The 27,281-nt window shown below is 39.7% G+C and overlaps 1 protein-coding gene across 22 annotated transcripts in view; it reads left to right on the top strand.

Moving 5' to 3' along the window:
• Positions 1-21,049, top strand: part of LOC138958704 (thioredoxin domain-containing protein 6-like) — a 58,001-nt gene extending 36,952 nt beyond the window's left edge. For 15 of the 22 annotated variants that reach the window (XM_070329938.1, XM_070329953.1, XM_070329957.1 and 12 more), the window contains 5 exons: positions 11,601-11,654; positions 13,848-13,901; positions 16,153-16,521; positions 17,403-17,428; positions 17,664-21,049. In XM_070329938.1, coding sequence (XP_070186039.1) covers positions 11,601-11,654; positions 13,848-13,901; positions 16,153-16,505 — 461 coding nt within the window. In that variant the 3' untranslated portion in view covers positions 16,506-16,521; positions 17,403-17,428; positions 17,664-21,049. The remainder of the gene's footprint in view (positions 1-11,600; positions 11,655-13,847; positions 13,902-16,152; positions 16,522-17,402; positions 17,429-17,663) is intronic. The other 7 variants (XM_070329944.1, XM_070329937.1, XM_070329945.1 and 4 more) reach the window with 6 other exon arrangements.
• Positions 21,050-27,281: the final 6,232 nt, after the last annotated feature.

The following is a 27,281-nucleotide window of genomic DNA, read 5'->3' as shown; positions in this document are numbered from 1 at the left end:
CGAAGCGGCCTTTGGTAGGTACGACAGTTTTAGTCACCCAAGTATATCTAAAACGCACGTGGACGAGTTTTCAATGGCGTATTTGAAGTCTGTGAATGTTGTGATTACAAATCATTTCGGGGCACCCCTCAGTCTATACGTACAGACAAACAAATTGCATGGAACGAAAGTTGAGAGGCTGGACTGTAAGTTGTTGTTTTGACTTCTACAAATCTCGCAGGTCTTTTATGCAAAACAGACTCAAAATTGCATTGTTCACGCAAGTGTAGATGACGAGACTATCGAAGGAATGGAATACACTTGCCTACAGATATAATAGACAGACACTGTCTATTTATATCTATGACTTACCCTAGCCCATATGTTAGAATAAAGAACATACTTTGCTCTTTTGAATGATGTATGATTTGGCACTGTACACAGGATTTTAGACCTGCCCCCGAAGTGATTTTTCCATAAACCCGTCAAAAAGCTCACTCTGTTTTGGCCGTAAAAAGCGCCCAAATGAAGTCAATTTCTAACCTGTGTCGTGTGTTCGAAGGAGTACACACTGAAATTTCTCTGTATGAGATAATAAAGTATTCGTATTCGTATTCGTATTCGTATCTCAGCGATGCCATTGCCTTGCAACCTCAAAGAAATATATTTTAATAACCCGCTAAATGAACGGTTTTTTAGTGTGAAATAAAAGCCGGAGATTTGCTTCGTTTCTTTGCTGCGACACAAAACCAAAACCAACTATAGATCTGCGGTGACATTATGAGTTCGTTTTCGACATTGCAGTGAAGTTGCGTGGATCTTCGACGATTCCCGTTCGGTTTAATGTGGATAGAGCTTTGATTGAATGTAACTGCTTTGAAAAGTTACAACATGAGTCCTTGGGATCGATGTTTTTCGGTAAACTTCTTCGTATCCTTGACTTTACTTTTGACTTGAACAGATCCAGATCGGCTGGGGCTGTTGATCGCCTACACAGATCTATATGAAGTTGACTCGACACGGCGAACTGCCGAATCCGTGCCCTCTCGTCGGTCCTACCCCCAAATCCCTTACCAGCCTCAGACCCCACCTCACCATTCTAACCTCACTGGCGTACTATGTGTGATTATCCGACTGGTGAACACGAGCTCAGCGCGGCTTGACACGAAAATTTCTTGTCTCGAATAATTTGCTTTCATTTGATTAATTAGACAGTTTCCTAAGCTTTTGCAACCATGGCAATTGGCATAGAAGCTTACCGATGTGCAATAGGAAGATTCAGTGCAGTATTGGTGTGTTTGTTGCAAAAAAAGGTGACAAAAGCCCTACGAAAAGCCCGTGCAAGTGACGCGACAGTGGACTATGTGTACAGTGGCAGAGAGATCGCTGTGTTTTTCACCTGGATTACGCTGTCAGCGGTGTTGCTCTTCTGTGCTCCATACTGTGTGCATATGATGTTTTGTGAGGACATTTTCACAACAAGGTACTGCATTTATGATACCCCCAACTCACTGTCATTTGACTCTGCTTTGTTTTGTGCTGTGCAAAGAAAAGACTACCGCCTTGACTTCGCGATGTCGTCTTTCGCTACCCGGTCGGTCAGTGACATGTCAAACAACATTCTGCTTTCCTCTCACCCTTCCCCTAATGGGAGATTTCTCTTGTTACTTTGTGGTGATATTGAGTCAAACCCAGGCCCTCCCAGTGCCGTGGAACTGGCTGTCCAAAACATGGAAGCTAAAATGGAAGATCAAACAACTACTATTGAGAGACAGTTTACAGCTCTGACAGAAATGATGAAAACGACCACAGTGCAACTAAACCAACAACTTGCAAACAAATTCGACAGTGTTGAGCTCAGCATTAGTCAAGGTAACAGTCAGCTACAACAGCAGCTTGTTGGGATTAAAGGGCAACTCTCAGCAATTGAAACAGTGGCTCGCCGAAACGAACAACGAGTACAGGCGCTGGAAAATGAGCATGGTTTTATGAACAGTCGCATGCAGAAAGTAGAGGAAGAAATTGAGAGGCAAGACAGATTCTCAAGGCGCTCTAATGTAAAGTTGCTTGGACTCAGGGAAGAAGGTGGAGAAAACTATGACAGATGTGCAACAAGAGTGATTGACATATTGCAGAGATATTTTCCTCACAAGAATTGGGATGAATCGGACATTGAAAAAGCCCATCGCCTAGGTCCCTCTCCAAGCAGCACGGGGCGTCCCAGGCCAGTTATCATCAAGTTCCAGTCATGGAAGGATGCGATGATCGTCATGAAGGACAAAGAGGGAAAGAACAGGATGAAGAACGACGATGGTTTGCGTGTGGCAACAGACCTGACCCAGCACCAGAGGGACACCATTTCTTACTGGAGAGAGCAAGGAAAGCATGCTTACTTTGCCAGAGGGAAGTTGGTTGTGGAAGAAAGGAGACACTATTATCGTGATTCAAACGAAAACACTTACACTTCCCAGTCCCATTCTCAGTTCGCCCGAAACCGTCCCCGAAACTCCCAGTTCCCACCCCTACACAACCACGAGCACCCCATGGATTATCCCAAGGAAACAAGGAGCGACGCAAGACAAAACCGGGCATCGTATGCGACCATGGCAGCAACGTCGCGCCGCTCGGACGACGCCCCGCCCACTGTGCATACAGACGAAGACGACGACGATGACGACATCAGCACCATAGGCGACGACAAGATGGAGGACGCTGTGTCGGAAGCTGGGCTGTCTGACGCCGGGCATCACCAAGAGGGGGAAACTGCTGCTTCAACGACCAGCGTGCCACCTCTGAGCAACACGGGCAGCCCCGGGAGTCTGCCGCCTCTCCGAGGAATGGGCCGAGGTACCCCCATCTCTTCTCCTCACTACGAAGCTTCTGCTTCTGCTATTGCTTCCGGTGGAAGCAGTGGGAGTAGAGGGAGGGGCAGGGGCATGAACCACAGCGCCCAGCAGACCAGAGAGCAGACGACCCCTATGCAGACCAGGAACCGGTCCCAGACCTCTGCCCCTCCCTCCTCTCGCCAGCAGACTCTACTGGACAACTGGAACGGCAAACGCAGGTAGGGGTTAGGCCGAGGCCCTTCCGCACATCCATCAGCATCTCAGGTATGCCAGGAACCCACACAGCGCACTCACATCCCTGATGTGCCTTGCGCTAATGCTACCACCACACACTCTAAAACAACGTTATCGTTGGCTACGCTTAATGTCGAAGGCATCTGGAACTTTTTGAGAGATACAGATATCACAACCTTGTTAAAGTACGACATTCTCCTTTTCACGGAAACATTTAGTGAACTGGTACCGAACTCGTTATTACAGTGTCAATCCCATGTAATTTTCCCATCCCCCGCTGTAAAAGTGTCAGACAGTATTCATGCGCGGCGATCGGGGGGAATTATGTTTCTAGTGAGAAAGGAGTTGTGTAAGTACATTAAGCAGATTGAGATAGAAACGGATAATATTATTGTGTTGAAGTTGTCTCACCATGTCTTGGGGATCGACACTGACTGTTTGCTAATCGGTGCTTATCTCCCACCAGAATTAGCCCCATATTACGAAGAGACAGATATATATAATGGTGTTTCACTTCTTGAAGATAGTCTTTTAGAAGCTGTGAGGGAATGTGGAGATCTGCCAATGATAATTTGTGGTGATTTGAACTCAAGAACTGCATCTCTGAACGTTAAAAACACAGACCCGATTGCTGATCTTTCCGACATTACTGCCCGCGTCAGTGACATTGATGACCTTAAGATGCCGAGAGTTTCCATGGACAAAGTTGTGAATTCGTTTGGCCGATACCTTCTTAACATTTGCGAAGAATTTGGTCTAGTGATTCTGAATGGATTACAGAAAGCAGGCTTCCCTGGAAATTTCACATACATATCACAAAGTGGCAGCAGCGTTATTGATTATTTTATTGTTTCTCAAAAATTACGTTCACTTTGCGAACATTTAAAAGTTGTGCCCATGGTTGAGACCAAACATTTATTGGTGGAATTGTTTATTGCCACTAAGAATGGCGTGTGTTACCCCAAAACCCATGGTAAACAATATTCTTGTTCGAAATACCAATGGAACGAAGAGAAATGTGCAGAGTTTCACTGTCACATGCAGAGCGACCATGTTAAAGGTATTATTGAAGAAGCAACGGTGCTCATTGATATTGATGTCAACCAGTCGCTTGCAAAGTTTAATGAAAGTTTGTTTTATGCTGGAGAATGCATGAGAAAGGTTATATTTGTCGGCTCAGAAAAAAGAAGAATTTGGTTTGATCTTGAATGTAGGCAGAGCCGTCAAGTTGTTTGGCAACTCCTTCGCAGGGCTAGCCATTCGGACGAAGATGAAGACAGATTGCAGTATTCTCAGAAGCGCAGAGAATATAAAGAGTTGTTGAGGCAAAAAAAGGAATTATATAAAGATTCTGTGGTTGAGTCTTTGCATGCAAATTTAAAGGACCCTAAAAAGTTTTGGGAAACAGTCCGTTCAGTGCGACCATCTCTTGGTGGACAATGCAACATATCGATGGAACAGTGGTATGAGCATTTTCGTGATGTTTTTGGTACCGTACCACCTGCGGAAACAAATACCCCGGGTAATGAAGGTGATCAAAGTTTTGAGCAAGGAGAGCTGAGAAATTGTGACTCTTTAAACCAATTGATCACACATGATGAGGTAATGCGTGCAGCCCGGGCGCTAAAAAATGGAAAGGCAGCTGGCCCAGATGGGTTGATTAACGAGTTTTATAAGAATGGTATTGATATACTTTTGCCTTTTTTGACCAATTTTTTTAATCATTTATTTGACAACGGTTTGTTTCCCGATGAATGGTCACACTCGATTTTGCACCCAATTCATAAGAAAGGAGATATTAATTCACCGGATAATTATAGAGGTGTTTCGTTGTTGAATGTATGCAGCAAATTATATAGTTTTATTTTGAATAAACGTATTTCTGATTGGATAGAAGAGAACGAAGTTGTTGGGGAGGAGCAAGCTGGTTTTCGCCAAGATCACTCTACAGTAGATCACATATTTACACTGTTTGGAACCGTACAGAAACAGTTGTTGAGACATAGAAAACTGTATGCAGCCTTTATAGATTTTCGGAAAGCGTTTGACTCTGTTCACAGGGATAAACTATGGAAAGTACTGGATCAGAATGGCATGTGTGGAAAGATTGTTTTAGCCCTTAAAAGTATGTATACGACAGTGAAAACGTGTGTTCGAGCAGGAGGTGAACTTTCAGATGTATTCATGTGTCCAGTCGGCCTAAAACAGGGTGAAAACTGCTCACCGATTTTGTTCTCATTGTTTATTAACGAATTAACCAAAGACATTATGGCAAATGGAAGACACGGTATTCAATTGTCACCGGATTTAGTCGAATTATTGATTTTGTTGTTTGCGGATGATGTGGTTTTAATCTCTGATAGTGTCATCGGTTTGCAAAACCAGCTAAATGTTTTATTGACCACCTCAAAGAAGCTTGAGGTAGTCGTAAATATGGCTAAATCGAACATAGTTGTGTTTAGAAACGGTGGTCATCTAGCATTACGAGAAAAATGGTTCTTTGGTGATAGTGAAGTGAAAGTTGTAAACATGTATAAATATTTAGGAGTCTATATGTCCACAAGAATCTCTTTTTCCCACACTCTAAACGACCTTGCTGATCGCGCGAGAAAGGGAGTATCAGCTATCCTCAAACTTCTTTGGAGTATTGGGGAATATTCTCCTGATACATTTTTTAAACTGTTTGACAGTCAAATACAACCGATCTTGACGTACGGTTCGGAGGTCTGGGGACTCTCTGCTGATCAACAAATTGTTGAAAGAGTACATTTGTCTGCCATTAAAAGGTTTATCGGTGTCCATTCGAAGTCACCAAGGCATATAGTTTACGGTGAAACAGGACGTTATCCTCTGTTTGTGGTAACGCACATAAAGTGTATGAAGTTTTGGCTTCGATTAACTCGGATGGATGGCAACAGGTACCCCAAGAAAGTGTATAATATGCTACTGTCTATACAAAGGCAAAATTACACGACATGGGCTTGTAACGTTCGTAATGTTTTGTACAAGTATGGATTTGGTGAAGTGTGGGAAGCACAAGGTGTTGGTGATATTTCCACGTTTGTAAGAGAATTTCGCCAAAGACTTGTCGATTGCTTTAGACAGGATTGGCATAGTTCCCTTGAATCACACGTTTTTTATAATGTGTATTCGTTATTTAAGCAGTCCTTGTGTATGAGTGGTTATTTGTATCAGATAAGAAATGTTCATTTGAGAAGAATGTTAGCACGTTTCAGATTTGGTATGTCACCCTTAAATAACCACTATTTACAGTATAAACCCAATGTGAATAACGTAGACAGATTTTGCCCTTTGTGCTCAGATGATACACTGGAGACGGAAGTACATTTTTTACTTGTTTGTCCCGCATATAATGAGATCAGAGTTGAATTAATAGCCTCAAAGTATTATCGGAACCCATCCATGTTTAGAATGTGCCAATTACTATCCTCAACAAATGGCCAAGTGGTAAGACAGTTAGCAACGTATATTTACAAAGCACTACGATTTCGCACTGATTCTCTGGAAAATGCTCAGTTGCAAGATGCAGGGCCATAATGTTGCTTTTTCTGCTTATTTTAAACATTGTTCGCTTATATAATGTGTCACCAGTCTTGTTATGGGCCGGAGGCCTAACAAATAAAATTTCCGACTTCCGACTTCCGACTATGTGTGATTATCCCTTCCTCATGAAAGAGAAAGTGGAGAAAGGGGAAAAATGAAGAAATGTGTTTTTTTGGACAATTTTTTTTAAGTCCAAAAAAGATGAGAAATATTCATAACAAATTCAGTTTTGGGTCTTTTTCAAATCTGTTTGATGCATCTTTTCTGTGACCATTGTGGCTATGCACTGACACACAAATAAGTGGAGAAAAGGGAGAAATGAAGATTTTTTCTCACTGCACAACAGTCAGGGATTAGGGTTACATGTTTACATGTACATTGTCAAGAGGTCAAAACAAATTTTAAAAGCTGTTGAACACTGCACTAGTGTTGCTCTAATCAAGGCGAGTCTGGAACAATAGGTCCACCCCACCAAAAAGTGAACATGGAATTAGTTATGATTTTTTGGCTTGGGTACGGCCAAGTGAACAAGGTAGGAAAGGTTAGAAATAGTCATAACAAGTTCACTTTTGGGTCTTTTTCAAATCTGTTTGCTGCATCTTTTCTGTGACCATTGTGGCTATGCACTGACACTCAAAAAGGTGGAGAAAGGGGAAAAATGAAGATTTTTTTCTCACCACACAACAGTCAGGGATAGTCAGGGATTGTTGACATGTACATTGTCAAGAGGTCAAAACAAATTTTAAAAGCTGTTGGACACTGCACTAGTGTTGCTCTAATCAAGGCGAGTCTGGAACAATAGGTCCACCCCACCAAAAATCAACATGGAATTAGTTATGATTTTTTTGCCTTTTTGCTTGGGTACGGCCAAGTCAAAAAGGTGAGAGGGGTTACAAATAGTCATAACAAGTTCAGTTTGGGGTCTTTTTCAAATCTGTTTGATGCATCTTGTCTGTGACCATTGTGGCTATGCACTCAAAGTCAAAAAAGTGCAGAAAGGTGACAAATGAAGATTTTTCCTTCTTTCAAGACAATGTGTGATTTGGCACATTTTGCCTCAGTCTTTATCAAGAGCCTGTCTAACCCACTTTGAAGCTGTTAGAGACTGCAGTAGTGTTCCTTACATCAAGGCGAGTGCACAATGGTGCATTTCGAACCCCCCCCCCTAATGTTCACTTTAATATCAATAAATCAATAGATATTCAGTCACAGTTTAACTAACTCATTCACCCTCATCACTCACTCATCCATCCATCACAACAACACTGTTTGATGCACAAACTGCCTGCCTTCCGCACTGGGAAGCCGCTTCGCTTCGCAACAACAACAACACTGAAAACTCGCCGGGAAATACCCCCACCACACGTGTCACACGTGTGCTTGTTTCTTCCGACTAATATCAATTTTGGAGAAAAAAAGGACAAAACTGGATGAAAAATTCTACGGCCCCAGCAATCTCATTACTCTGAAAGGGGAACCGGAAGTGGCTGGTCCTCAGGTTTCAAAGTTGACCGATATTCCCACTAAAGTGACCTAGATCCAAAGCCAGCCATCCATTAGAATGTAGGTCCGTGCTCCCACAGTTCAATGCCGCGAATTGTTCTTACAGCCCCTGACTTTTTTATGTACGGAATCCGGTAGTCTTTTTGTTGTTGTTAAATAATTATATTGCCAAACGTTATGACATTTTGAGATAATTGAACAAGTTTCAATACACATTGGCTGAGCACCTGTGTGCTCAAAGGAAATGTCGCTTGTTTTTATCAAAAACTAATTTTCAATGGTCATTCGTGCAAACCGTCACACAAACATGCGTGCCTCTGTGAGTATGCGTGTGGCTGCTTTCATAGTTAGGGTGCAGGCGTTTTTAATCATTTACCCCACACCAAAAGCCCCCCCCCCCCCACACCACCAACCCCCCCCACACACACACACACACCCCGATACCTGTCAAATTCCCTCAGAATGCATGAACAATTCCGTTACCTCAGATCATCACCAGGAAAAATTCCTCCGCATCCAAAATATCAGGACTTTAGATATCAGATACCGACTTTATGTAATGCGCTTCAAAATCATATTCGCAAAGAGAGAGAGAGAGAGAGAGAGAGAGAGAGAGAGAGAGAGAGAGAGAGAGAGAGAGAGAGAGAGAGAGAGAGAGAGAGAGAGAGAGAGAGAGAGAGAGAGAGAGAGAGAGAGAGAGAGAGAGAGAGAGAGAGAGAGAGAGAGAGAGAGAGAGAGAGAGAGAGAGAGAGAGAGAGAGAGAGAGAGAGAGAGAGAGAGGGAGAAAGAGAGAGAGAGAGAGAGAGAGAGAGAGAGAGAGAGCTGGACACGAAGAAGGGAAGCTACAATCGCCCCAGGCCATATATATTATATATACGTGTGTGTGTGTGTGTGTGTGTGTGGTGTGCGATTCATAGAAATTTACTGGACAGATCTTCATGAAACTTTGCACACAAATGTTCCGACCCCCAACCCTTCACCCTGATTCAAACTCATGTATCACAAGTCCAGCGCTCCCAAATTATTTCTTTTTATCATTTTTGTCAGTCAAGATAATGGGGGTGGGGTTGGTACGGGAATAATTGTGAAGCAGACAATAAGGCAACAACTTATTTTGTTTACAGGTATTGTATATGTATACAGTGAACTTAGCTGTGTTCAAGTTTAGTTATGTTTTCTGTCGAGCGAATTTTTTTTAAATACGTTTTTACTACTAAAGGAGTGATACTTTTATGTGTACGCCCTCGAGAAACCTCGACCATTTTCTGAAAATGCAGGTTGATAAGTACCGTTTTATGATAAAGTTATACTCTCCATTCATTTATATACACAAACTAATGTTTCATTTATTATTTGTAGAGCTAAATATGTCAGTCGGGATCATGTTAAGAATCGCAGTGTTTTTCGCAAAATCGTACTTGACAACCCCCAGTAAAAAAATTCTAAAACAAAAGTTAATACGTCAACCTCTTTTTTTCTTTGCACAGATGTGCCCATATTGCTTAGAGGAACCTGTGCACAAAATGTGTAATGTTTCTTTCACGCGATTTGAACACACAAGTAACCCCTTAAGAATCGCAGTGTTTTTCGCAAAATCGTACTTGACAACCCCCGGTAAAAAAATTCTAAAAAAAAAATTAATACGTCGACCCCCTTTTTTCTTTGCACAGATGTGTCCATATTGCTTAGAGGAACCTGTGCACAAAATGTGTAATGTTTCTTTCACGCGAATTTTTTTTAAATACGTTTTTACTAGTAAAGGAGTGATGATTTTATGTGTACGCCCTCGATAAACCTCGATCATTTTCTGAAAATGCACGTTGATAAGTACCGTTTTATGATAAAGTTATACTCTCCATTCATTTATATACACAAACTAATGTCTCATTTATTATTTGTAGAGCTAAATATGTCAGTTGGGATCATGTTAAAAATCGCAGTGTTTTTCGCAAAATCGTACTTGACAACCCCTAGTAAAAAAAATTCAAAAAAAAAAGTTAATACGTCGACCCCCTTTTTTCTTTGCACAGATGTGTCCATATTGCTTAAAAGAACCTGTGCACAAAATGTGTAATGTTTCTTTCACGCGATTTGAACACACAAGTAACCCCTTAAGGGCAGGTGGGCCAGTGCAAAATTGATCAAATTGTTCAAAAACCTTTTTTTGATATTTTGGCAGATTAGTTCCATAACATACCTAAAATGCATGTGTGTCTTAGTTTTTGTGCAGTTTGTGCAGAATATAACATTCTGAGGGATTGCGAAAGGATTTTGTTGCCAATGTATTACAGTCATAACCAGATTATTTCAAAAAATAATTTTGCAGGGGCTACCCTAAAGTTTGATGGTTGTAACAAAGAAATGTCCCTAACTCCAAATATAAATATAATAATCAAAATCTGCTTCGTAATCCCCTAGAGCATACCCAGAAAGATAGAATATAACAATAATTAGAAGTGTGACAATCATATCTGCTGAAATATCATATCCCCCTGTACTCCACTTTTGTTTGTATTTGACTGTTTTTGTTGCGTAAAACAAAAACCAGCAACCCAAAATACAAAAAGTGACTATCATTTGTCATTGTTTATTTCTTTCTTTCATAAAATAACATTCAAACAAAATAAAACATTCAAATAAAAAAAAACATAGTGCACTGGCCCACCTGCCCTTAACACATTTAACTGATTGTTTGTAACTGTAAGCTCATCTGAGTTTCTGTTGTCTGGCTTACATTTTGTTTTGTGCAATATATAATTTTTGTATTCCCTCATGCTTTCTTTTCCAGTTAAGTGGTTGATTCATTATTGGCATTTTACTTGTGATTATTGGAAACAAGAAGTAGCTTTGAACGTTTTTATTTCTGTCAGATTTGATTGTGGACCATTGTTTATAGTTGGTAGTTCCTTACTCTTTTTGTTCTTTCTTCACATGTCCATCATTTTAATTCTTTTCACATTTTTATTTTCTTTCTTAACTCAATAACTTAAAATTGTAAGTATTCATAACTGTGACAATTAGTCTTGAAGCAAAAAGACTTTGTTTGTAAATATGTAATAAAGTATTTTAATGAACTCTTAATTGTGAATACTGTACAAATTGCAATAGCTTACGCGAAAACACTTATGTTCACAAAATGTTTATCACCATGTCCAAGACCATTATGAAGAATGTGGATGCTTGCATTTGTACTAACATACATGACGTTAATCTTCTGCTTAGGTGGAGGTAGAAATTGTGTCATTTTAGCTACAAATTATGGGATAGTACAACCTTGCCTAAACATTTTCAAACTGACCTTACCAATGCAAAACAGATGAGCAGCATTGCCTTTTAAACTATCATTCATTTTGATATTTTGTTTCATGGATTGCTCATAACAGTACACTCATTTCATTATTAAGGTTTTGAGCGACTGGTAGGTCAGTGTTCTAAGATTTGAAAAAGCAACCACTGGCGGCATATTTTGTGCAGAGAAAGCTGCGGAGGATGAGCAGAAACCATCAGAGGAGAAAGAGAAGGGGACCGGTAATGTTTCTTTCAATGCAAAGCTTGTAATTAGTCAGTCCTTCTTTGGCGCTGCTTTTCTTCGTTTCTCTTGATCCTGGAGTTTTTGAGTTCCTGACCTGCTCAAAAAGTCATCCTCTCTTCTGTTGCTTTTGGACAAGAAACTTGGATTAAAAAGATGTAAAAAGATGCACAGAATGTTTGGTTCTGTAGTCTATTTTGCACACCCTGTCTTCGGTTACTTTCAGACAAAAATTAAAGCTTGTGGATTTTATTGAGAGAGAGACAAACACTCAGAATTATGCTTGTACGTGTATCTGAGGTCTGTTTTTGCACACTTTGCCTTCTGTTGCTTATATATAGACGAGAAGCTTTGATGTTGTGGTAAAAAGACCCTCGAAACGCTTGCTTCTGTGGTTTGTTTTTGCAGCATCCTTTTTTTTAGCCTTGGTTAGGTTGAGAAAATAAGAAGTTGTAGCGTGGCTTTACCTTACGTTCTTCTTATGCTCTAAGTCTTTCACATTATTTCTTTTCATGAACTAAAAACTGATCTGCATGTGTTTTACTGCTGGTAATCACATACATTCCACTTCTCCCATTTATTTCTCTTTGCTCTGTCTACTTGGCACTTCATCGGGAACTACATTGCAAAAACAATGAGGACAATGCAAAACTGAGTCTGGAGTGTTGAACAGTCAAAACAGAAAAGAACTAAGGAGAAGACTTCACATGCATGCAGTCTCTGATGGACTCTTGGACTGGAAATATCCTGCTTTTGCAAGAAACTGCAGTCAGATCTTGCCAAGGGAAGTATTAGAAACATAAAAGCGTCAGAACCTCTGAACTCAATCATTTCCAATTTTTAGGGAAACAGCCGAAGCTGAATTCTCTTACTCTGGCCTTGACATGGCAGCAGCTGGGGTATTTGTAGAAACTTTCAGTTGGCTTTCAGTTTTTTGAATTTCTTTACCTTGATCTGTCTGAGAAACATATTTGGAGATATGTATCTGGTCTAAGCTTGGTAGGAACTTTCTTCGGTTTTGTTTGGTGTTTGTGGTTTAGAGATTTTGGTTGAGAATAAAAAATTAAAACTGGATTTTTCATACTTGTCTAGATTCTAGAGACACATTGTTCCTTTTCAATTGAAAAGTTCACAAGGTTATTTTCCTTCAGTTGGTAACGTGTTTTTTTTTGTCTCCCCTTTATTCCACATGTTCATTGGGCAGCTTTATTGTTCTCTTTTGTTGGTAAATTCATCCATTTACTTATGACTAAATCTAAGCCTTACATTCTTTCGTTTGCTGCACTTTATGACTTACCATCAAGGGAAGAATAAGGCGAAAAGAAGGAGAGGCAAAGAAAGGGGAAACAGCTGAACAAAAAGCTGCAGAGACATCTGAAGGGGAAGTGTTGTCTTGTGCTTGACCTATAGCTATGCATGGTATATCGCTCATTAATGTCACTTTTCCTGTGTGACTTCTATTTTTTCTTCGTAGTACATGTAGCAACTCTGTATTGCACACGTATCTTGATGTATCTTTATCACAGGTCAGTTGGCAATTATGTTAAGATGACATGTAATAATTGTTATGCTGATGTTCTCTAAGCAACTGTGTTCAGTGTAAAAGTGAACATGTACATGTGTATTACATGCAGGCACTCACCAAGGGCAAACATTTGGCCAACATCTCGACGTTCAGTGAATTAATGTTGTATTGAAAAAAAGTACAAGGCATAGTTGTACAGAATGCAAGCTTCCAAAGATCTTTGGCATCTCCGACCAGTGAACTACTGATGTATTTTAATGAACTCTTAATTGTGAATACTGGAGAAATTGCAATAGCTAACACGAAAACACTTATGTTCACAAATGTTTATCACCATGTCCAGGACTATGATGAAGAACGCTTGCAATTGTACTAACAATGTATGTATACATGACATTCATCTTTTGCTTTGGTGGAGGTAGAAATTCTGTCATTTTAGCTACATAAAATATGATATTTACAACCTTGCCTAAAATTGTTTAAAAACTGACCTTACCAATACAAAACACATGAGCACCATTGCCTTTTAAACTACTATTCATTTTGATATTTTGTTTCATGGATTGCTCGTAAAGAAGTATACTCTGTTCTTTATTAAGAGTTTGCACAACTGCTAGATAAGGTCTGAGATAAGAAAAAGCAACCACTGGCGGCATATTTTGTGCAGAGAAAGCTGCGGAGGATGAACAGAAACCATCAGAGGAGAAGGAGAAGGAGACCGGTAATGTTTCTTTTAATGCAAAGCTTGTAAGTAGTCAGTCCTTCTTTGGCGCTGCTTTTCTTCGTTTCTCTTGATCCTGGAGTTTTTGAGTTCCTGACCTGCTCAAAAAGTCATCCTCTCTTCTGTTGCTTTTTGGACTGTGAAGAAGCGTAGATAAAAAGATGTAAACAGACTGCTTGTGTCTGTGGTCTTTTTTGCACACTCTGTCTTCTGTTACTTTCAGACAAGAAGCTTGTGGATTTCATCGAGAGAAAAAACACTCAGAATTATGCTTATGTCTGAGGTCTGTTTTTGCACACCCTGTCTTCTAATACTTTCAGACAAGAAGCTTGTGGATTTCATCGAGAGAAAAAAACCACTCAGAAATATGCTTGTATCTGAGGCCTGTTTTTGTTCACTTTGTCTTCTGTTGCTTTTAGATGAGAAGCTTTGATGACAATAGAAACGCTTGCTTCTGTGGTTTGTTTTTGCAGCATCCTTTTTGTAGCCTTGGTTATAGGTTGAGAAAATAAGAAGTTGTAGCGTGGCTTTACCTTACGTTCTTCTTCTGCTCTTAGTCTAGCTTTCACATTATTTCTTTTCATGAACTAAAAACTGATCTGCATGTGTTTTACTGCTGGTAATCACATACATTCCACTTCTTTCCCATTTATTTCTCTTTGCTCTTTCCACTACATATTTCAAAGAACATGGGGATCTACATTGCAAAAATACAAAACTGAGTCTGGAGTGTTGAACAGTCAATACAGAAAATAACTTAGCAGAAGACTTCGCATGCAGTCTCAGATGGATAAGTTGGACTGGAAATATCCTGCTTTTGCAAGAAACTGCAGTCAGACCTTGCCAATTAAGGAAAGTAAAAAAAACATTTAAGCATCAGAACCTCAGAATTCGATAATTTCTGATTTTTAGGGAAACGGCCTGAAGCCAAATCCTCCCACTCTGTCCTTGACATGGCAGCAGGTAGTCTTTGAAACTTTCAGTTGCATTTCAGTTTTCTTGCATTTCTTTACCTCAATCTGCCTGTGAGAAACATATTTTGAGATCCCGTATCTGGTCTAAGTTTGGGTGGAACTTTCTTCGGTTTTGTTCGATGTTTGTGGTTTGGAGATTTTGAATGAACAAAATTTAAAACTGGATTTTGTATACTTATCTAGATTCTAGAGAGAAATTGTTCCTTTTCAATTGCAAAGTGCATGAGGTTATTTGCACTGAGTTGGTACATGTATATTGTTTTTTCATCTGTGTCTTCCCTGTGACATATGCATTGTATATTGCTCATGAATGCATGTCACTTCTCCTGTGTGACTTCTATTTTTTAGTACATGTAGCAATTCTGTTCTGCACACTTATCTTGATGTTTCTTTATTACAGGTCAGTTGGCATTATGTTTAGATGACATGTAACGTGTTATGCTAATGTCTTCAAAGCATTTGTGTTCAGGGTAAAAGTGTTCATGTATTACAAGCAGGTACTCACCAAGGGCTAAAATTTGGCCAATTTTAACTCTCGACGTTCAGTGAATTAATGTTGTATTGAAAAAAGTACAAGGTATAGTTGTACAAAATGCAACCTTCCGAAGATCTTGTGGCGTCTCCGACCAGTGAACTACTGATGTTCTGTGGTGATTTGCCTGGTAAAATTGACTGAAAACCAAGGAATGATGGCTCGATCATGCACGTTAAATCACTGATAACCAAGAGCACATTTATTAACACACAGATTGGGGTGGGAGGCGATATTGATTGGAAGGATTGTGGTTGATTTTATTGTACTGTTGACAAATTAATGTTGCTGTTTGATCACAATGGCTAACTTCAACAAGCCCTACTTTACTTAATAGTAAATTTAGAAAACAGCAAAGAGACAGACAAACAGACAGATGGACAGACAGACAAAGACCAACGATTTTAAAAGAGTGAATGACGTACTGTATCCTCATCACCAAGTAAGATCTATTATTTCAAAGTTTGCATGAATATAAATAAAACCTGATTGTATATGCTTTGATAGTTCACCACAAGTCCAACCCCACCCCTACCCTACTCCCTCCATCAGTCATCATCCCAGTGTTACTAACCTTCACATAATTGTTCACAAACAAATGTTTTGCATGAATATGAATGCAACTTGTTCGTATGCCTTTTTCACCTTAAACCCTCCCCCATCTCCCGTCCCACCCAATCCCCTCTCCCTCCATCATTCGTCATGTGAGTATCACTAATTCTAAACTTCACACTCGCCGCCACAGAACAACAGCAACAGGAGATTGCTGCAGGAGAGGCAGAGAAGCAGGAGCCAGCGGCTGAAGAACAGAAAGCGGAAGAGCCCAAAGCAGAAGAAAAGAAAGAAGAGGGGCAAGCAGAAGAGCAGAAGGTGGAAGAGCCCAAGATGGAAGAGCCCAAAGCAGAAGAGCCTAAAGCAGAAGAGCAGAAGGAGGAAGGTAAAGCAGATACAAAACCAGGAGAGGAAGCGAAAGCTGATGATTCACAACAGCAGAAAGCTGATGATTCACAACAGCAGAAAGCTGATGATTCACAACAGCAGAAAGCTGATGATTCACAACAGCAAAAAGATGCCGATGACACTGCCGCCAAAAACTGATGTTGCTCCCGGACAGGTTTGTGAGGAAACAGCTAGCTTTTCATGTCATGCGGGTGTCCCTTGTACTGGAGACATTCTCTTCTCTCAAGCCTCAGACAATTGTCCCAAATATTGGTGACATTTGTTTCTCTGACTTTTCTCCAACTGTACAAATTCCTTTTATCTATTTGATGAGAAAATTGTGTCTTCAGCTGAGGTATTGCAAAATTGGGCTGATGGGGTCTATGTCGACCAAAAGAGTGGGATTTCCTGTAGGTGGAGTTCCTGTAGGTGGATTCCCTGTATACAGAGAATACCACAGGGCGTAGTTCCTGTAGCGTTTCGCTGATATCGCTGAAAGTCACGTGATGCTTTAGCGACATCGGTACGTGGAATTTCATGTTTTTCGATCTTTTTTTATATTTCGTAGAAATTCAAGTATGGTTTGCAAGTTTTATTGAAAAACTCCACCCTGTGGGATTCCCTGTATACAAGGGAATCCCCCTACACGAACTCCACCTACAGGGAATCCCACTCTTTTGGTTGACATAGACCCCATCACCCAAAATTGGGATTAGATGACCATCAAACAGCTTTTCCTCAAGCCTGTGGGAGCTTGTTTTGTTTGTTTGTTCTAGCATTGGTTTCAGTTCGGATTTGTTTTTCTGGAAGTTTTGTGTGGATTGAAGAGTAATATATTGGATATGCTTGCATGGTTCTAATGTCAGAAGTTGTTGCATGAGCGTGTTGTTTGCATGTTTTGTGATTCTAAAAGCACCATGTTTGCTGTTAACTAGCACGTGCATGTTTGAAAGCACCTTTAATGATGATGTGTTCAATTGCATGGTTGTTTGCCATTTTGTATTTCGTTTGTTTAAAAGGCAAGAAAATAATCCTTTCTTTTATTTTCTCTTTCAGCTTAAAGATCTTTCACCTGACAAAAGGTAAGCCTGTTCATGAACTCCCTTGTTACATTTGTATTAGTTGAAGAACAAATTCTTAAAAAGGGCATTGAAAAGTTAAATTACTTTTCTGAAGGGAGAGAGAGCATTTGTGAGAAATTTGGAACTCTTTCGCAAAATGGGTATGTCAGATAAGAAGTCTGCCGCTTTAGTTAAATGCAGTGGAATCCATTCTACAGAACTCATTTAGTCATCTCAACTAAAATATTTTCTTCAGCAGATGATGCATGTGACACCACCTTAACATCAAATGCAAGAACTTGTGACCTCTGTCATCACCTCAAGAAGATCCTTCCTGAAAAGACGAAGAATGTGCCCCACGATCATCATCTCGTGAGCTATTGGTCCAATTACTGGATTACTACAAACATTTATTACAAGCACAAGGCAGCCGAAATTAACACCATCTTGAATTCAACCAACAGTCCAAACACTTTACAGTTTTTCTGACCAGTTAAGAAATGTCAGTCATTCCAAAATTTGGGAAATTTTTATGACAACTTTAATGGAAAGCAGCACAAACAATGTTTACACTTTTTTGTGTCGTTTAATATTATTTATTTATTTGGTTGATTTTGCATTTGTTTGAAAATAAATTGACCTGGATTGAACGATTCAAATGTTCAGTTTTGTATAATAGTTTTGCTGCTGGTCTTCAATTGTTTTCTTCTCTCTTTCATTTTACGTTTAGGGTTAAACCAGTTGTATCTGTTCAAAGGAGTCACAAAAAACAACCCCCAAAAAAGAGAAAGGAAAGAAACAAGGTCAAGGAACTGAAAAGTTTGGCTTCTTTTATAATGTTTTTGATATTTAAAACTGTTGATATGTGTTTAAGATTGTTAATCTGTGCATAAAAATGTTGTTCAATGTACAGCAGATTTCCACTAACTCGCGGTCTTTGGGGTCCAAAGATTTTTTATCACGATATATCCGATTCGCGATGCAGTACGTTTGGGGTCCAATTAAAGGGAAGAAACCGCGTTCTCTTCTGAGTCAGAGAAAAACGCAGTTATTTCCCTTGTTGGTCACAAACAGCCTGTGAGCGTCATGTTGGCGTGTTTGCCGTGTGAGTGCATGTGTGTGTGTGCGTGCATGTGTGTATGTGCGTGCGCACGCACGCCTGGCATGTGGTTGTGCTACAATGTTCATGTGTATGTGTTAATGCGTTTCTCGCAAGTCAGTGTGACGCTTCTGTTGGCAACTAAGTTCTCAAAAGATTAACTGCGATGACACGTTTTCTTTTATCAGCAGATGACGATTTCTTTTCTTTTTTCTCCGACTCATACGTCGTCACAAACTTACTAGTTAATCAGACACAGACAGACACAGACGTACACTGTACGCGTATAGCGACTCACTGCTGCACACACACACACACTAACTGACCGGCAATGAACAGAACGCAAGCCATGGTGAATTGCCACATTATTTTATTTCGTTTGGAAACGCGCACTTGTTACTTTATCAACACGCACGCACGCACACACACACTGTCTCTGACACACAGACACTTTATCACACACAGTCTTTTCTGCGCTTACGTGCCCGTTGTATAACGCAAGAAGCTGAAGCACTTCATGGCGCCTGTAGAAAATCCGGGGCGTCTAGCTGAGATCGCGAATAGCGGGACTCGAGTGTTAAATTGCATGCCTGACTAGATTGCAGAAGACTGAAGCACAGTTTAAGCACTTGATTGGCGCCTGTGGCCACCCGGACCGTCTAGCAGAGATCGCTCGAGTGTTCAACTGCACGCCTGACTGGCCATACTGACTGGTCAGACACTTAACCTCTAGCTATAGGCACGTGGCCAATTTGACGATACAGATCGTGGCATGAAAGTTCTTGACTGAGTGGGGCACGTGCGCGTGAAAGGTTTGTTTTTACATTTAGTCAAGTTTTGACTAAATGTTTTAACATACAGGGGGAATCGAGACGAGGGTCGTGGTGTATGTGTGTCTCTGTGTGTGTGTGTGTGTGTGTAGAGCAATTCAGAGTAAACTACTGGACCGATCTTTATGAAATTTTACATGAGAGTTCCTGGGAATGAAATCCCCAGACGTTTTTTTCATTTTTTGGATAAATGTCTTTGATGACGTCATATCCGGCTTTTTGTAAAAGTTGAGGCGGCACTGTCACACTCTCATTTTTCAATCAAATTGATTGAAATTTTTGTAAAGCAATCTTCGACGAAGGCCGGACTTTGGTATTGCATTTCAGCTTGGTGGCTTAAAAATTAATTAATGACTTTGGTCATTAAATATCTGAAAATTGTAATTAAAATTATTTTTTTATAAAACGATCCAAATTTACGTTCATCTTATTCTTCATCATTTTCTGATTCCAAAAACATATAAATATGTTATATTTGGATTAAAAACAAGCTCTGAAAATTAAAAATATAAACAATTTCATCTTATTCCTTGTCGGTTCCTGATTCCAAAAACATATAGATATGATATGTTTGGATTAAAAGCATGCTCAGAAAGTTAAAACAAAGAGAGGTACAGAAAAGCGTGCTATGCATCACAGCGAAACCACTACCGCGCTAAACAGGCTCGTCAGTTTCGCTGCGTTTTGAACGAGCGGCGGACTACGGTCATTGTGAAAAAATGCAGTGCATTCAGTTTGATTCCGTGAGTTCCACAGCTTGACTAAATGTAGTAATTTCGCATTACGCGACTTGTTCTTTTGTTCGCAGGTCTCGATCAACCCGTAATGTACACAACCTAAAAACACACATACACGTAGAACACTATTTGGAGAGACTGAGGGAGAGAAAGAGAGAGAGACTGATAAGATGAAATGACAATTTACTGCATGATGAAAGGCCATCGGACCCAGAGAGAGATAGCGTGGTTATGATAGAACATTTTTTCATGATCTGTACTATTTTTGAGTCACTTGAGAAAAAGTGACTCTATGTAATCGGTCAGTGTTAGTCTGTCCGGCCGGACGGCCGGCCGTCCGTAGACACCACCTTAACGTTGGACTTTTCTCGGAAACTATCAAAGCGATCGGGCTCATATTTTGTTTAGTCGTGACCTCCAATGACCTCTACACTTTAACGATGGTTTCGTTGACCTTTGACCTTTTTCAAGGTCACAGGTCAGCGTCAAAGGAAAAATTAGACATTTTATATCTTTGACAAAGTTCATCGGATGTGATTGAAACTTTGTAGGATTATTCTTTACATCAAAGTATTTACATCTGTAGCCTTTTACGAACGTTATCAGAAAAACAAGGGAGATAACTAGCCTTTTCTGTTCGGCAACACACAACTTAACGTTGGGCTTTTCTCGGAAACTATAAAAGTGACCGGGCTCAAATTTTATGTGAACGTGACTCATTGTGTTGTGAATAGCAATTTCTTCCTGTCCATCTGATGCCTCATATAATATTCAGAACTGCGAAAGTGACTCGATCGAGCGTTTGCTCTTCTTGTTTGGCCTTTACGTGACTAATTTTGACTGTTTTTTTCGGGGTCCAAGAGGTCTCCGCGATATAGCCGAATTCGCGATTTAGTGGACCGCGAGTTAGTGGAAGTCTGCTTTATTTTACATGGTGAAAAAGTTATTTTGTATAATATAAGGCAAATACCAGTGATTTTGTGTGTTTGGATTTGTGTACCTACATCCACAAACAGTAGATGAAAAAAGTGTGTGTCCGTGTGTGTGTAAGCCGTAATTGCTTTCCTTTCGGTCATCCACTTTTTAATTGTTTCAATATCTGCATGATGAACCATTCAACCCAAGCAGTGTAGAAAACAAACACATGAAGATTGTTTTGGGGGTCATGCACTCTTGCTTTAATTATGTTCTCTTATACAGGAGTAACCAGTGACCCCTACACTTTTCCAGCCCGTGTATGTACACAGTTTTGAACACACACCTCAATAAATCCTCACTAGGTGTCATGTATAGTACTTAATTGACAATTCGCAGAAATATTAGTTCCAGACAGTTGCAGAAGAATCAAATTCATTCGATCTCGATGGAGACAAAAAAACGTCTTCCGATGGACACTGCTAAAGCATACAGCCATTTTTACTGAACTGATTGGATATTTATCCACTCAATGCCAATGGTTTCTTTGAACTATCAAGCTTCTTTGCTGACATAAGAAAACAATTTGAGGCATAGTTGAACACCAACAAACGGTAGCATGAACAATCATGGCAGCAAAAAAGTCAGCCTCTTTTGCAGATAAAGCACAGTTGAGCCATTTGGAAAACTAAAACTGTTTCGACCCCTTCTAACAAATTAGTTTCCTTCTTTGTGGTGAAGAACTTTGAAATACGAAAAGACCTTAAAAAAAAGAGTATTCCTTGGATATACAATAGCTTACTAAAAGCAACAGAAATAACTAGGTATTTTACAAGGGAATGGCAGAAATACATGATCTAATTAGAAATACATGGTCTAATTAGTAAACAGTTATGATAACAGATGACCAGAAAGGTTCTTTCTTTCCTTTATTTGGTGTTTAACGTCGTTTTCAACCACGAAGGTTATAATCGCGACGGGGAAAGGGGGGGAGAGGGGATAGAGCCACTTGTCAATTGTTTCTTGTTCACAAAAGCACTAATCAAAAATTTGCTCCAGGGGCTTGCAACGTAGTACAATATATGACCTTACTGGGAGAATGCAAGTTTCCAGTACAAAGGACTTAACATTTCTTACATACTGCTTGACTTTACTTTCTTTCTTTATTTGGTGTTTAACGTCGTTTTCAACCACGAAGGTTATAATCGCGACGGGGAAAGGGGGGGAGAGGGGATAGAGCCACTTGTCAATTGTTTCTTGTTCACAAAAGCACTAATCAAAAATTTGCTCCAGGGGCTTGCAACGTAGTACAATATATGACCTTACTGGGAGAATGCAAGTTTCCAGTACAAAGGACTTAACATTTCTTACATACTGCTTGACAAAAATTGACTATATTCTATACAAGAAACACTTAACAAGGGTAAAAGGAGAAACAGAATCCGTTAGTCGCCTCTTACGACATGCTGGGGAGCATCGGGTAAATTCTTCCCCCTAACCCGCGGGGGGCGACCAGAAAGGTATTTGACAATTCTGCAACCATCAACATTACATACTCATGACACAAAAATTCTAGTGGTATGAACATGTACAACAGCACAATCAAGCATTAGTGAGTGCGATATGAGAGCTGATATACATGAAGTTACACAGGTTAAATGCTGAATTTTGACTCGCATGATTACATATCACAGTTGACAACACTTTGTTTCATAAGGCTTCATCAGAAGGCACAGGACATTCACAGACACACAAACACAGCCCATTTATTGCTTGCACTGCCACTGTACAATTCTAATAATCGTAAGCAAGAATGATCAGGTACACCGTACTGATCAGCCACCACGGGCTGCCTGCATGTAATTGAAAAGACAGAGAATTAATTACCGTATTACCATACAATACAAACAATGGATGAAAAGATGAGGAAAATTATCCAAGCACTTGTGCGATTACCAACACTAAGTCGCACAAGCAAGTTTCACAACTGGCTGTAATCTTTAAATGATTGTATCCGATGGACCAGGCCGGCGGGCTTGTCCCTGGGAGCTTTGAACAAACATGGAACTCCAATTGTGCATGTATCAGAGCTGACTTTCTATGTCAGCAAAAAAATACTGTACCACTAACATTCCCAAAAGGCTTTGTTTTCTCCAATTGCACACTAAACCCTAATTGGCCTTTATCAAGAAAACTATTTCCTGTGAAAACATTCACATGGATTTATCATCAGTTTGATCTTTCTTTCTTTATTTGGTGTTTAACGTCGTTTTCAACCACGAAGGTTATATCGCGACGGGGAAAGGGGGGAGATGGGATAGAGCCACTTGTCAATTGTTTCTTGTTCACAAAAGCACCAATCAAAAATTTGCTCCAGGGGCTTGCAACGTAGTACAATATACATCAGTTTGATGAACATTTAAAAAAACTTCCAAATACATGTATGACCTACATCTCTGGATCCTCCAGACAGTTACAGTTTTGCCACAAACCTTAAAAGTAACGCTTGCTGCTAATATTTAAACCAAAAACATGTGCCCCATTTGAATGCCAAGTAAAAAAAATATAATACAGAAACTTCTACCAACCTAACAAAAGGTGCAAGCCATAGTATAACTGAATTGTGGACTTAGTTGCTGGTCTATGGCAATTAATGCACTGGGCATGTTTAAAGAGGGTTAATGGACCTAGAGTCACAACCAAAAGTTGTTGTGACATAATTTGATTAACTAGACATGGTGAACAGAACATGTAACATTTGTCCAGAAATGCCTTGAAATTCATATTTTTACAGTGGAATCTTATTTATACTAGCAGATAGTTGCTGCTAAGCAAACGCACACACCTGGTTGTCAGGGAAGGTTGAGTTAAGGGGGGATTGGGGAGACATTTATATTTAGGAGCAAACGCCATTTTCAACCAAACAGTAAACACAAACATTGTTTTGTGTGATATACATCATAAACTCCCTGTGTTAGAACCAGCTTGTGAGTGGTGTGTGTGCGAAGTTTACCACTTAAAACACTTAATTTGTGCAGGCAAATGTGGGTGTATATATACAAAGACAGTTTATTGCATCCTCCCAGAGCATTCACACTGCCAGAGCTTGAACAAAACAAACACATGAGTGCATCTGCAGCACAAATAAAGTTAATGTCAACTGTCATGCGAATACAATGTACTTTGATGTGAGCTAGACTATCACTAATCTGAATGAGGACATATCATTAAAAAAAAAGTGACATTAATCTAAATCCATCAACATATATTACGCTCCACTGTTTATCAGAAAACCAATACAGTAGTACAGTAGCTTGTCTACTGTAAGATATCTCAAACACTCACTCAGCAGAAGTGGAATGGTGCAGAAAATCATGGCATGTTACTGGTACTTTCTGACTCAAAGGTGCAAAAAAGATATCTTGGAATTTTCCTCTCAACAATATGTAGACAATGATCATAGGGTGACCAAAATTGAAAATCTCTAAACGGAAAACCAAGTAATGGAAACTACCTGCACAAGAAATAACATGGTAAGTTTACAAAAATGCAGTTAAGATATTGGTCAACAGTTATGTGGTTCAACATGTACATTATCTTAATATTGTATTGAATGTGTAAACAGCTTGATTGTTTTGTTGCAACATAGTTAATTGTGTGTGAAACCTCTACTGAATTTACAAAAATATCACAAGTTAATTAATGAAAATGTTAACAGTATATCACCCACAAATGCAGAAAGAAAAGCATGAGCCCTACTTCTACTAAATAATTTATGAACAAAGCACATAATACAAATATGGCATGCAAGCACCAACATGTATTTTGTCACAGAACTCCTCTTTACTTTCTTGTATTATCTATCATTACTCTTGACATTCATTTATTATCTATCATTACTCCTTTTATCACCTATCCAATGACCAGAGCATCTTTCTCTACACGCATATATCAGCAGCACCACAACCATCTTTAAAATTTACACTGCATGAACTCTTTTTCTCATCTGGTCAAGTCATAGAATAGTTGAACAATAATCAAGCAGAATGAGCAACAAATATGCGGTGAATCGTAAATGCAAACATCATGAAAGTAACTAAAACTACTTCTTTCAGATGCGTGAAATACACGTAGAGTTGAAATATTTAATGAACATGAAAAATATGCAAAATCCCTTTTGCTTTGAAACTCCCACACACTACATTTACAATCTGTAATCACTGTGAACACAAAAATGGATGAATAATACACAAATTATCCTTGGTCATCTGTATAAAAATTGTGGATGACACTGAAGAGTTTTTTGGGACGCATACAAAAATTGTCAGTCCGCTTAAAGTCATTGGCTTGCTTGGATGTAATCTTGTGTGAATCAGTCCATGAAAGTATGCAATAAATGTTGCTTAAAATATAGTCATACAACTTTCTATATTTATTTGGTGTTTAACGTCGTTTTCAACCGTTCAAAGTTATATCGCGACGGGGAAAGGGGGGGTGGGGGGATGGGATAGAGCCACTTGTTAATTGTTTCTTGTTCACAAAAGCACTAATCAAAAAATTGCTCCAGGGGCTTGCAACGTAGTACAATATATGACTTTACTGGGAGAACGCAAGTTTCCAGTACAAAGGACTTAACATTTCTTACATACTGCTTGACTAAAATCTTTACAAACATTGACTATATTCTATACAAGAAACACTTAACAAGGGTAAAAGGAGAAACAGAATCCGTTAGTCGCCTCTTGCGACATGCTGGGGAGCATCGGGTAAATTCTTCCCCCTAACCCGCGGGGGGATTCGAATAGGTTAAACACATGTCAATGATTACTATATGAATTACATTTAGCCAAACAAGGCACAATAATTGGGAGGTAACGCTGCTGTCATGATCCTTTCATAAAGATTCTGAAACAAATGACGGTAGCTCATGGGCATTTAATATTCTGAAATAATGTAACAGTAAGGTTCTAATAAAGATCTATATTAGAGGAAGCATGATCACAAGGTTAAATAAAATATGATTTCAAAGCATCTCCAACAACAATTATTGCTTCATATTCTTTACAAAAGAATCCTAGCAACAACAAAAAAGATCGAACACACACTAAATAGAAGATTCACAAAGGTTCAAATGATACATCAAAATTGGCAGACAGGGTTACGATAGCTACGGTCAGAACACGTTTTTCTCTTTAATTAAACAAATACCTACGCAAAGCTCTCCTTCCAGGGATGTTGCTAGAATGTATTTTCTTCCAACAAATTTGCTGAAATGGCCATAACAGTTTGAACAGTTTTCTTCAAAAGTTTTAGGCATCACCTTAATTTCTACAATCATGCCAAAATTGCAACAAAACAAAACAAAATTAGGCCAATTTGAATTACATTTTGGCAACTTTCGATGCTAAAAGACACCCCTGCTTTGAACAAAACATTCAGTGCTAGTGCAGAGAAATACTGCTAGTTATAAACACTGGCATGGGCTATTTCAGGTACCACATGTCATTTTGCATCCTGTGCCAAATTAATTGGAACTTGTACCAATCAAATCTTAGATTCATTATATAAAAATTCACTTTCTAACCCAGAAAAATGTTTAAGTGTATATATTATACTGTTCAAAAAAAGAAACGCATAGCTTGTCATATTTGGTTAATTTAGTTATATGGCTACAAGGATATCCACCAAACTGCAGAAAATGTTTATCTGGTCGTCGACCTTTCGTCCATTGCCACAAGTGAGCTCTGCACGTGACGCATGCGTTATCAGTGGCTACAATGTCAAAATTGCTCATTTGGCATGACCACTCGTCATGCTTCAGTGTAATCTCGTGAAACTCGGGGAATATTGAGCTCTCACCATGTCTTCCAAAACCCATAAAAGCGGATTGTTCGCCACAAAGAAATCAGACGACAATTCAGCGACGAAAGATGGCCCGATTGAGCAGAGAAGACCGCCAAATTGCATTGGGTCGTTTACAAGCAGGCCAAAGTCAAAGTGCAATCGCCAGGCACTTCCACGTGTCCCAGAGCACCATCAGTAGACTGTGGGTCAGGTTTCAAGCCACTGGCTCCGTTGCTGACTTGCCACGAGCGGGAAGACCAAGGGCGACAACTGCTGCTCACGACCGCTTCATACGGCTCCGCCACCTCCGGAATCGTTTCCTGTCGGCCTCATCTTCTGTCCAGGCTCTCCCCGGGCCACACCGATTATCGGACCAGACCGTGCGGAACCGCCTGCATGAAGCTGGTTTGAGAGCTCGCAGACCTCACAGAGGAGCTGTCCTCACCCAC

This window comes from Littorina saxatilis, linkage group LG2, assembly GCF_037325665.1.
Source record: "Littorina saxatilis isolate snail1 linkage group LG2, US_GU_Lsax_2.0, whole genome shotgun sequence".
NCBI classification, from domain to species: Eukaryota; Metazoa; Mollusca; class Gastropoda; order Littorinimorpha; family Littorinidae; genus Littorina; species Littorina saxatilis.
Note: the sequence above shows the minus strand (reverse complement) of the source record. Positions and strands in the feature narration are given on the sequence as shown.